The sequence below is a fragment of the Phalaenopsis equestris genome, unplaced genomic scaffold, assembly GCF_001263595.1.
Source record: "Phalaenopsis equestris unplaced genomic scaffold, ASM126359v1 Scaffold000114, whole genome shotgun sequence".
In the NCBI taxonomy this organism is placed as follows: Eukaryota; Viridiplantae; Streptophyta; class Magnoliopsida; order Asparagales; family Orchidaceae; genus Phalaenopsis; species Phalaenopsis equestris.
Window position 1 is genome coordinate 1,191,744 of NW_018164556.1, and position 12,610 is coordinate 1,204,353.

At 34.5% G+C, this 12,610-nt stretch overlaps 1 protein-coding gene across 2 annotated transcripts in view; it reads right to left on the reverse strand.

The window, feature by feature from the left end:
* The window catches only part of LOC110020975 (uncharacterized AAA domain-containing protein C16E9.10c), a 28,615-nt gene extending 19,360 nt beyond the window's left edge, over positions 1-9,255 (reverse strand). The window contains exons 1-6 of one of the 2 annotated variants that reach the window (XM_020719284.1): positions 9,017-9,255; positions 8,651-8,907; positions 1,874-1,995; positions 1,686-1,774; positions 1,580-1,615; positions 1,195-1,285 (exon numbers count right to left, since the gene is read on the reverse strand). In XM_020719284.1, coding sequence (XP_020574943.1) covers positions 1,195-1,285; positions 1,580-1,615; positions 1,686-1,774; positions 1,874-1,995; positions 8,651-8,871 — 559 coding nt within the window. In that variant the 5' untranslated portion in view covers positions 8,872-8,907; positions 9,017-9,255. Of the gene's footprint in view, positions 1-1,194; positions 1,286-1,579; positions 1,616-1,685; positions 1,775-1,873; positions 1,996-8,650; positions 8,915-9,016 lie in introns of both variants that reach the window. The other variant, XM_020719283.1, reaches the window with a different exon arrangement.
* Between the last annotated feature and the right edge of the window lie 3,355 nt (positions 9,256-12,610).

The following is a 12,610-nucleotide window of genomic DNA, read 5'->3' on the forward strand; positions in this document are numbered from 1 at the left end:
CTTACAACAGCAGGAACGAAGATGATGCAAATTTCATATATCAACATATATTTGTTTTCAAATATCTTAATAGGGATCATATTTTAGAGCCAAGTTGAGATACTCTATGTACTAAGCTGAAAGTTGGTGCATGTTTCTTTATAAAACACCAAATTGATGCATCTAAATACGAATTTCAGACAACCACACCACTCAATTTAAGCACTTTGGCTCACATTAAGAATAAATTTTGTTCTACATCAAATCCAACTGTGGTTGATGATAAACAACCAACAAGTAGGAGCTATGTATAGAAAATCAATGACAAAAAACACCAAGCACATCCAATAAAAATGTTGGAATCAAGAAGCAAAAATATAAAAATGCCAAACAAGGCATCAAACAATCATTCGGTAGGATAGGTGCAGAAAGATAAAACCTATGAAGATGATTGGATTTGGTATTTTAATATGTTAGCTTTTTAATTCGATTATTTTATTGAGTGTGCATGGGGTTGTTGTTTTTGATTTTCTATACATAGCTCCTTCTCATTGATTGTTCATCATCCACCATTCTTGGCTTTGGTTTTCTATACATAGCTCCTTCTCATTGATTGCTGCTATGCCTTAATAAGTTAGGGTTTAAATTATTCATAGCAGCGCAGTTCATATTTATCTCCCCACTCAATGATTTGTTTCTAAGATTAATAACTCTAAGATTTATCCAGTTGGAAAAAGAAGTAGGCAATGCACCATTGAAGCCATTCTTCTGGGAAAACAATGACTCCAGATTGATGAGACTATCAAAGACATTGGAAATAAATCCAAAGAAATTATTCACACAGAGACCCACATGAAGGTTAGAGAGATTGCCAAATCTTTCGATCAATGAGCCTAAAAGGCTTTATGCGGATGACTTTATGGATAAAACCTCTACCCTCTAAACTCCCAGCCACTTCTACAAATGATACAGATTCCTAAAAAACCTCTAAACTACCAGCCACTTCTACAAATGATACAGATTCCTAAAAATATACAAATCAGAATGTTGATGTTTTTCCCATATTAATTGCATAAATCATACATTTACTTGGTTTAGCAAGATAGATGAAGAATGAGACAACTTAACTTGTAAAGACATGCCAAGGTCTCAATAGAAAAATATCATAAAAGTAAAGAACATAAAAAATGGATTAAAATGGGCCTAAATATGCACCTTTTGGTTCCTCCTGAGGAAGAATAGAAAATGATCCAAATATGTTGGTTACACGTTCAAATGCTGACTCGGAAATGGACCTTTTAAAAGCCTGTTATTTCAACACAAAAGGCAGTTATGAAATTAAAATTGAGGAGGCAAGAAACAAGTTCTTGAAAAAAAAAAAGAAACGTATTTTAGTTCTGATTTTTTTATCATAAGATAATGCATATTAATTAAATAGCTATGTTTACAGATGCCTAAGCAGAATATTGCTAACATATATAGTAAGACATATAACATATAACATGAATTAATTGTCTTGTTAATGCAAATAAGGCCTTTAGTTAAGAGTGCATCATATAGGATTGGCAAAAACAATATGTACGAGTCACTGAAAACTTACGAAATCTTTGCTTCGAAACCCGTATTTGCTTTGGATCTGATAACAACAATACAAACAAAATTAGCTATATGATCAATATGCAAGAAAGAATACAACATCCACTTGCCTTCAATGCAAAATCTGATACATCTAGCAATAGCAACTTGGACTCGAAATAATGAGCTAAAGCTTTTGCGAGCATCTGCTGATAGAGTTCTTCGCAAAAGGAGTTTTTCAAAAATTAGTGCCAAACATTCAAAAAAAATTAACAATAAAGAAGAAAATTACTGAAATATATTTTTCAACGTAAATTACCTGTGGGTCCTGAGAGTAAAATGGCTCGACTTGCAGGAGAAAGATTTCGTGTGTACTTAGAAAACTCAAATTGCTTCAAGTGAACAAAGGCTACACTTGTCAACAGTACTCGTGTTTGCTCACTGTTATGAACAAGAATAGATGAATTGGAAGATTCAACATCACAACAAAACTAAAAAGTTTTTAAATAATTTCAAATCTGAATTTATACCATTTCACATGTTGATATTTGACTGAATTAAATAGATCTAGAAAATTAAATGTAAATTATACTTACATCTGTTATATATTTCATATGTAAGTCCAATTATATGGACAAGCCACTGTAAAGAAATTGCCAACATTATGAGCAGCAAGGAAATAAATTTTTAAGTGTTTGAAACTGAAAGGATCTTTTCACCTTCTTAAGAAAGAAGTTTGGCCTCATCTTGGTAGAAGATGTTCAATATTGTATTTTTTTTTTCCCTCAACTAAATGAAGTGATATTTATATTCATATTTTAAATTTTATATGAAGCATAATTCTTCACATTATGAGCAACAAGGAAATAAATTTTTAAGTGTTTGAAACTGAATGGATCTTTTCACCTTCTTAAGAAAGAAGTTTGGCCTCATCTTGGTAGAAGATGTTCAATATTGTATTTTTTTTTTCCCTCAACTAAATGAAGTGATATTTATATTCATATTTTAAATTTTATATGAAGCATAATTCTTCATGTATTCCTTTTGAAACTAATAGATTATTTGATTTCTATAGGATTTGTGTCAGCGTAGGTTTCTCTCAATTGAAACATGCAATTTAGTATACTTGCCCTTAGGTTAAGGGCACTTTCTTTTATAACCCTAAATTTGAATAATATGTTAAAAAAAATGCCAATATATTGGTAATAGATGTATTTAATGAAGGAAAATACAACAAATAAAAATATACTAAATAATGAATATTTATTACAATAGTAATGACTATAAATTCCCACCATAAATATTAGAAAAATGTTCTAATATTTATATGCAATGAATAATTCTAATAATTGTAACACCTTTTGCAAATATTCATAACAAATTTCAACATTCAAATTACAAATAAACTTGGAAGCCCAATGGTAGCAAACAAAAAGTCGACATTGAACCACTATTATCTCCTATAAAATAATTAACAGTGAGTATACCATTTTTTGTTCAAAAAACCCAAAAAACTAAAAAGTAAAATGAAACAAAACTTTTCAGCGTTGCAAAATATCACCAACAAGAAATTTTAACGAATTATAATTACATATTTGCGCATAAACTAATAATAGGAAGCGAAATATAATTACATAATTGCGCATAAACTAATAATAGGTGGTGACAAAAACTTTCATAATTCAACTGCAGTAAACAAAGTGAAAGCAGCATTACATAGCAGTTGCAAAAGGCCTTTTGGAACGAAAACCTTGGCTTCCGTTAGTGTTCTAGTTGTATCGCTCTAAAGAATGTTTTAATTTAATTGACATTTCAGAAAGAAACCTATCTAAATTTGTAAATTGCACAATGCCATGTAATAAAAAACAAATTAAGAGGAGATAATTTATTCGAATTTAGGTAGGAAAAACTTTCGGAATATATAAAATTATAAGAAAGTATAAAGATGAAACTACCAAACTATGCATAAGAAAAAAAATTTCTTACTAGGGGCAGGCCCCTTATTCTTCCATTGGATTGTGCACTGCAGAAACATGTTACGTAGGAACAATTGCCCCTACTCATGTGGGCTCCAATGGATGTTGTGAGCATGATGAAGCTGGGTAGGAGTGTAAGTTGGTCAAGCATGCTCATGAGCAAGCTCGGCTAGGCTCAATAAGTGGCTCGTGAGTTGAGCTCGATGGGCTAATAAGCCAAGCTCAAGTCAGCCCCAACTTAGCTCGTTAGCGCGTGAACCGACTCGTTAAAAATAATTAATGTAAAATATACTCAAAATATTTTCAATTTCAAGGCTATCTTTAAATTTTTTTTTCTTAAAAAAATTTATATTCGATATTTTATATCAAATAATTTCTTATTATTTCTTTCATAATTACTCATTACATGTCATTTTATTATAACATTAAATTAAATTAATTTTTTTTTCTTTTATAATAAACAAGCAGGCTCAAACTTGTAGGCATAAGCTCGAGCTTGAACTTGATTAATTATCATGCTCAAACTCAAACTCAAGTCATGGGAGACCCAAATTTGACTCAACTTGTTTAAACCCGTAAACATAGGCAAGATGATTCATGCACATGAAGATGTTCTTTAATTTTTTGTATTTCAACTCATCGCAAGATGCCTGCATCCAGTTTATTCAAACTAATTAATTGTATGATTACCAGTATATTTAGATCAACTTATTTGTAGCTAAGATGTACTTGGCAGGAAACGATTAGATTGATAAGAAAAATAAGCAACTATTAAATATTGTGCATCATTTTTTATTCGTTGTAAACAAATTTATTATTTGGAATGAATCTCGAGGCGATTGACACGCATCGTAGAGCATTTTTTCAGTAAGAAACATTAAAATCCAAATAAAATCATCTAGAACTTCAATTTCAACAGAATTACAATCAAATTGACCGGTTTGACGAATCAAACACAATGACACCAAAATTGGTCCAATCCAAGTCATATAAAGCCCGAATCATGTCATTTAACCACTTTTGGAAGCTTTCGGTGCCTAGTTGGAAGGACAAATGAATTTCAAATCTGATCAGCTTATAGTCAAATTGAGTATCTTGATGAAACAAATATAACGAGTCAAATATCATGCAATTTTGGCATCGTTAAAACGCTAAAATATCCATAAACAATGTCTGATCGAGGGAATCTCTCTGGTTTGTTCCATAGAGTAGTCTAAATTTCTTTCTTATTTATAAGAAAAACTCTTTGTGGCTCCATAAGTAAAATTTTACCCCCTTTATGAAAGGAGACCTAGACTGTAAACCAGTGGAAGATAAGAGTTTGAAAGAGCTGAGGTCTTTTGTTCTACACAGTAAAGATCCAGTAAATGTCATCCACTTTTGCAGCCGCCGACTACCGATGACCACCAATCCCGCAGTCGTTGACTACTGTCAACCACCACTCCCCAGCCACGGTTGACCACTGTCAGCTGTTATTGCTCGATGCAACGAAGCCTCTTATGGATTCATGACGTATGCGCAAATTAACAAAGCACCATGTGGAGTAACGATGGGCCTTGCGAAGTAACTAAACATCATACGGAGCAATGCACTCAGAAGACGAAATAACAACGCTTCAAAGGTGGTGCAATGTGCACGCCGCATACAATGTAGCAACGCATCCCAAAAATGGTGTAACGACGCACCCCGCATATGGTGTAACAACACACTCTAAATACGGTGCAACAACGCATCCCGCATGGTATGCAATGACGACTCACGAAGATGGTCTAATAACACATCTTGCAATAACTACTTACAAGAGTTGTACTCAGGATACCATGACTTTCTCTAGACTTCTGAAGCTCTCTTCTTACAACCCACCACAACAACCTGCGTGGTCCACAACTCATATAGCTCCAATTCTTGCCTCTGCAGGCTACAGACATTATCACAGCTCATGCAGCTCCAAAATTCGGCTTATGCGGTCTACGGATGTTATCATAACTCACTTCTACGACATACGTGACCAAATATGGCTTACACCTATATTACCAACTACAACCTAAGTTGTCCACAACTCACGCAGTTCCCAAATTCAGACTCGACGGCCTAGAGATGTTGTCACAACTCAGGCAGCTCTTAACTCAGGCCTCTATGACCTACAAATGTTATTACAACCCATGCAGCTGTCAACTCACACCTTTGTGGGCTACGGATATTATCACAATTCGCCACTATGAATTATGTGACTAATTACGACCTATGTGGTCCACAGCTCATGCAGCTCCCAACTCCGGACTATGTGCCCTACAAACATTATCATAGTTCATGCAACTCTTAAATTTAGCATTTACGGCCTACGGGCATTATTACAGTTCTCTGCTATGTCCTATGGGACCAACTACGACCGACACTCCTAAAGTAACCATAAACAACCCATATGACCAACTACTATCATGAACTTTAACTGCGACCTCTACGACGAGCTGACACTATAACCACAGTGCTAGAGGTAGAACCACAGTCCACAACATTCACGACGAACTACTTTCTCTATTGCAATCAACTATGACCTTCTCAGTATGTTACAACTATTATTGCTGAAATATTATTGTACATCAACTTTCTAATTTCATCTAACTCAGAGTAAGAGTAGGTCTGTGCATAGTAGATTATTTCAACTATGCTAGGCCACATGATTTTTTCCCCTTTCCAGAATTTTTCACATAAAAACTTATGGTGTCTCTACCTGTTACTTTACTTACCTTAGTGCATGCTAAGTTTTCGTGCAACACTAAGATGTCATATAATCACTCTGCTGCTACGAATCTTTTGGAACACATCAAGTTTAAATGTATGAATCAAATAATATTTTATTTGGATATTTAATACTACAACATTTCATCAAAAAATCTACAAATTACTCTAATAAAATAATCATTTATTAGTTTGCATTACTATAAAAAAAATATTTAATTAATTTTAGTTACAAAATAATCCTTAAGTTAGTGAAATAAACAGCCCCATATTTTGACTCAGATTGAATCAAGTATAAGGTAAAGAGAATTGCTCAGTCTTGGAGAATAACTTAAAAAATCTAGGCCATAACTTTTGCTCCCAACAACTTATAATTAGAAGAATAAAGTTATAAAGATAACTTGATATATTTTTCATTAGGATCCATTCAAAATTTTTATGAATTTTACCATTCTATTTTGAGTCTCTATATTTTAAATAATTGTAAAAAGTTAACTTTAATTTGTTCATTTGTATACATTATATGTCAACATCTAAAATAGTTGGGCACAAATATATCGAACAAATTTTGATATAGAACTCTTCAGGGATACTTCATAAAGAGACTTAAGGGCCTAAGATGTCTGTGTCTGGAGATCCAATTATATTCTCGAACTACAATCACATGCTAAAGTGACTGAACTGAGCTCACCTACTAATGTGGTTGAATTGCGTCAACCTATTGAAATGGACGAACTGAGCCAACCTGCTAATATGTTCAAATCAACCTAAACCACTAGGGGAGATCATCATTACACACTATTACATATGACAATCTTTACTTTTGATGCCACCAGACACTTGCATCTTAATCTTTCACTAAAACACCGTGGACAAACGATGTAATGTACAATGTGTAATTTGTATTTTTTTCTCTCTCAGGTATATAAGGAAGAGAGAAGGGCTCATGAGGGGATTCTTTTCCTCTTTTAGGGACCACAAAAAGGCTCTCTCTCTCTCTCTCTCTCTCTCTCTCTCGCTGCAAGGGACCAAGGATCTCTCTATCACCTTTCTTAACACCTTTCTCTAAAATACAAGATCTTTACCTGGTTGTATGAACTTATGAAGAGTACGGGACACTACATCCTAAAAAGATTCGACAAATTACAAATATATATTTTTTTTTCTATAAAGTGGATCAAGTCATCAAGGATACAATAATAGAAATTTGATTAGGACTTATAAAAGCTCTTTTTGACACATTGAATGAATTAAATCGTAATTGTTAGAAGTTAAATACAAATTAAATTGTAGCTATTAGAGATTAGTTGTTAATGCGCTCAACTTAACACCACTTCCGTCCAAGTTACGGTCCCGACCACCAGGCCTAGAGCCTTGAGCTTTTAAAATTTTCACGTTATGTTTTAAAAGGAATCTTTCTGGAGATAAATTTCCCTAGGTTATATAGCATAATAAATGAGGCAGGTCCACAAGCACATGCTCAATTCTCAGTAACGTTACGCAACTCATATACTTTTAAGTCATAATAATAATAATAATAATAATAGTTACATGTATAATGCACACAACTCGAATGTATTTACATATCTCACACCTAAATCTTCATATTTACATACATAACATTTTGATATTTTAATAATTTTTTACGTTTTAAATTTATGTATGAAAAGATTTAACTTGAAAAAATGATACTCGTACTACTTTTAAAGTGATTAAAAATTTAAGTGTTATGTGTGTAAATATGAAAGTTTTGATACGTGATATGTAAATACATAAGAATTGTGTGCTATATATACGTAAATGCCTATAATAATAATAATAATAATACATTATAAAATAGATTAAAGAAATATATCAGCAACGAAAAAAATTGTAAAGAGAAATTTACATACATATCACACAATTTTTATGTATTTATATATCTAAAGCCAAAAGCTTGATAATGAAAAATGAGAACTTGGGTTTCAAATATGAAAATACATAAAAATTGTGTGGTATGTATGTAAAAATGCTCGTGAGAAGTAGAAGTCGGGGCAGCGCAGCAAAGGAAAGGAGAAGGGGTCCGCGTAATCGAAAGTATAAAACAATTATTCATTGATTCGAAAAATTTGAAAAAGAACATTCAATTTTTAATGTATCATCACAACCTAGATTTATGCACCACCCAATCCGAGTAATAGCCTACAAACAGAATTTTAGGATATGATTCTCGGATCAATCTGCTGAAAACCTCGAATATTCACCTCTAAATCGAAAGTCATCTTATAATCGTGATCTTATAAATCTTACCCCAAATCAATCGATCGGAGCAAATGAGACGAAATCGATATGCCGTAACGAAACCTAATAATTAAATGAAACATTGATCCCCATTCACTTACCTGAGATAATAAGGGAACTCATTGAAGGTCACTTTGCTTTCTCTTCCGTCCACCACGAGCCTCATCAGTTCCTCTCCGATCATCTCCGCCGTCAAGCTACCCACCTGCACTGGCGCCACCCATTTCCCGACCGTCGGGCTGGCTGCAAGCCGCAAGCCCACACCGACCCCAACCCCAATTCCTAAACCCAACGCCGACATCACCATATGCTTCGGCTCCATTATTTTCCCCTGCAATACCTCAATGGTGCAGTCCTCCTTAATCCTTATCATACAAAGGCATTATAAATCAGAGGAGGAAATCGAAAATAGGAAAAAGGAAAAAAATCATTGAGCGGTCGTAATTTATTGATGATTGGAGAATTACTTGATCTCCTCGTGTTATCCGACAAATCCGCTTTGCCCTATTTCCTTTCTCGCACTATAATTAGGCGTGGTTCCTGCTGTTCTGAACCGTAGAACCCGGCGAAAGAGAGGAGGAGGAATTCCTCTAGAAGTTAGCGGTCTGCACAGGGGAGTGGAGAGCAGCCAGTGAAATTGATTCCCGCGTATTAAACCTCAGGGAGCCGGGTTTTGGGGGACTTTTAAACCTGCATTTGGTGGAGCTGTGGTCGTCTATGTGGCGTTGAGGCTACACGGAGGCTACTTGGGGCTACTTGGGGGTGGGTGGGACCGCCGTCAATGCCAATCTGAAAAAAGCACGTTTGTCGCGGCCAAGTCGGTTCTTAGCAAACGAAAAGGTTGAACCGATATCAACCAACCGAATCAAAGGCCGAAGCCAAGCAAATCGAATAGGGGCAACGACTTATCTCTTGCCACAATCCCATCTAAAGAACAAACTCATCATCCTCAACGATCTCGTGCGCCTTTCTAAATCCTCTTAGGTCCAAGGATCGACAATGATCAGATCTATGAACATCTTGAATGAACCCCTCGTTGGGGTATGAGCTACTTATCAGATTATGGTGATTGTTCTTCTGCCTAATGACCTAGCCATATCCTACAAACCGAAGCTCCTTATCCAGGGATCTGAAGTTAACGACTTAAACAACTGACTGGGCGTCGAAGTAGGACGGTCAGCCGACAACGCCAAGCCAACCGAGCCAAATCTTACCAACTCAAACCCAAAAAATCGACCTAGCGCAACCAACTGAGCAACATTATCAAATCGTCGGTGTATATTTGTAAAATATCTGAAATACCCTTTAATGCCCCTATTAAAACAAGGGCAGACATGTAATTACACATGTTGTGCCCCTTTCCCCCTCATTTAAAAATAGGGGAATCATTTCATGAGAATAAGCTCATTAAGAATTCAAATTAATGTTCATTACTGTGCAATTCCCTTTTGTCTCGCTCCCTCTCTCTACTGTCTCACATTTGATTCCTTAGATGTGACTCACAGACAAATTAGTATTCAACAATATATACATGTATATATGTATGTATGTATGTTGGTATATATATTGTTTGTGATATATATCTGTGTGTGTGTCTGTGTGTGTGTGTGTGTCTGTGAAGGAATGACCCGAGGCTATTAGACGAGCTCCGACCATCCTTAGGTGTGCTAAATATTATAGTACCACACCTTACACATGGGGGGATTCAAACCCGCAATCTGAGGAGACTTACGACCTTCAGAGAGGTCGCTCTACCAACAGACCATAGAATCAAACAGATATACATAAATATATATGCATATACATATATAGATGTAATATATATATATATATATATATAGAGAGAGAGAGAGAGAGAGAGAGAGTATAGAGAAACAAGGTCAATCCCCTTACTCATAAATAATCTCTCTTTATAATCATAAATGACCCTTGATAAAATGTTTACCCTCACTTTAATAAGAAAATTACAGGTCGTTATTCTTATTAATTTGCCTTTACTTGATTAGTGGCATTACATGTCAATATTACCCCTTTTGGCACCTTTTGGTAATTATAATTGATACTAGCACATTTCTATATCTATAACTTATATTAATAACCTTTCACATCCATAACTGAGATTAACATGTTTTCGTCTCAGTAACTGATATTGACTCCCTTCGTAAGTCTAAACCTTCTAATCGACATGTCTTTGGATCGGTAGGCTTAATTGTTTGAGTCAGCTATTTTTTTATAAATGTCGATTGACCTTCGCTTCGGGAAAGTGAGCGGCTCTGAGAGTGGCAGCTAGTCATCCTTGAGGCGATCAGTACAGATACCTTTTGACTTCGATGGTACTTCGACATTAGGATAGGCTTTTAATGATCGGTCATTCTTCGATAGGCTTACAATCTCCAACCGATCGGCTTCATTAGTTCCAGTAGCTTCCCGTCATATTGTTGACTTTTGTCTTTTCCCTTCTATATCACCTCGAGATTTATGTTGATAATTTTGCTATATATACTTTTATTTTGTCATGATTCTTAAGATTTTTAGCTATACTAATAGTCGCTTAACTATAATTGAACATCTTAATTTTGTCCATAGTCTCAACCTTAGGTTCCCATAATAGCCTTTGAAGTTAAATTCCTTTATATGTTCCTAATGTAAGAGAACGATATTTAGATTTTGTGCTACAAGAGATAACAAAATTTTTCTTGCTTTTCAAAGTGACGAGATTTTCCCAGATGTATGAATAGTACCCAAAAGGGGTGCAAGTGAGTTAAGATGACTCGTGAGCCTGATTGAGATCGACTTGATAAGTGGCTCATGAACTGAGCTCGATAAGCTAACAAGCCAAGTTCAAAGCCCCGACTTGACTCATTTGCTTATGAGCAAGCTCATTTAAAAAGAATATTAATAAAAAATAACTCAAAATATGCTAAATTTGAAGACTCTTTCTTTAAAGTTTTAAAAATATTTAAAAAATAATATTTTGTGTTTTATATCAACTGATTTCTTATTATTTCACTTTTAAATGTTTATTGTATTTATCATTTTATTATAACACTACTTTTATTTAATAGAATTTTCTTTTTTTAATAAAAAATAAGCTGCCTTGTGAGTCGTCTTGAACTTGAGGCCTTAAGCTCGAGTTCTCGATAAAATTAATCAAGCTCAAGCCCAAGCCCAAGCCGAGGGTGGCTCAATCCTGACTTGTTTACACCCCAAGTACCCAGTGGTTAATTTCATATCAGTTACCTCTCCTACCAACTAACATATGTGTATATTTTAATATCACATTTTCAAATTTTTTGAAGAGTAAATTATATCCAGGAGTCATCTTCAAATATCTCAAAATTATGTTCCCTGCTTTCGAATGATTCTCACTTGGATTATTCATGTGTTGGCTTACCACACTAACAAAGTACATTATTAGCTCTTGTGTGTGAGATAGATCAGCTTTCCCGCAAGTCTTTGATAGCTTCCTTTATCAATAGGACTATTTGTTTCACTTTTGTTTAGCCTTTTATTGGGATCCATGGGTGTGTATGTCGGTTTACACCCAAACAAACCAATTTCATTTACCTGATCTAAGCTGATTTATTTGGGATATGACAATTCTCTTCTTAGACTGACCTACCTCTATTACTAAAAATTATTTGAGAGTCTCGGGATCATTGGTCTCAAATTCTGTTGCAAGCATCCTTTTTAAAATGATAATTTTCTTTTAATCATCTTTCAGAATAATATCATCTACATATAATATGAGAATTACAGATTTGATTCTATGATTGGATTCAACAAACAATGTATAATTAGCTTGACAAGTATGACACCCATTTATAATCAGAGTTTTAGCAAATCTCTCAAATAAAGTATAAGGAGATTGCTTCAAGTCATATAAGGATTTCTCCAGCTTGCCTTTTGTTTGACATATTTTCTAAGCCCAGAGGTATAGTCATGTAAACTTCTTCATTAAGTCCTCAGTCCTCATTCAATAAGACATTTTTGGCATTCGGTTGAAGTAAAGACCAATCTTGATTTACTACCAGAAAGAGTAGAATCCAAACATCAATGAG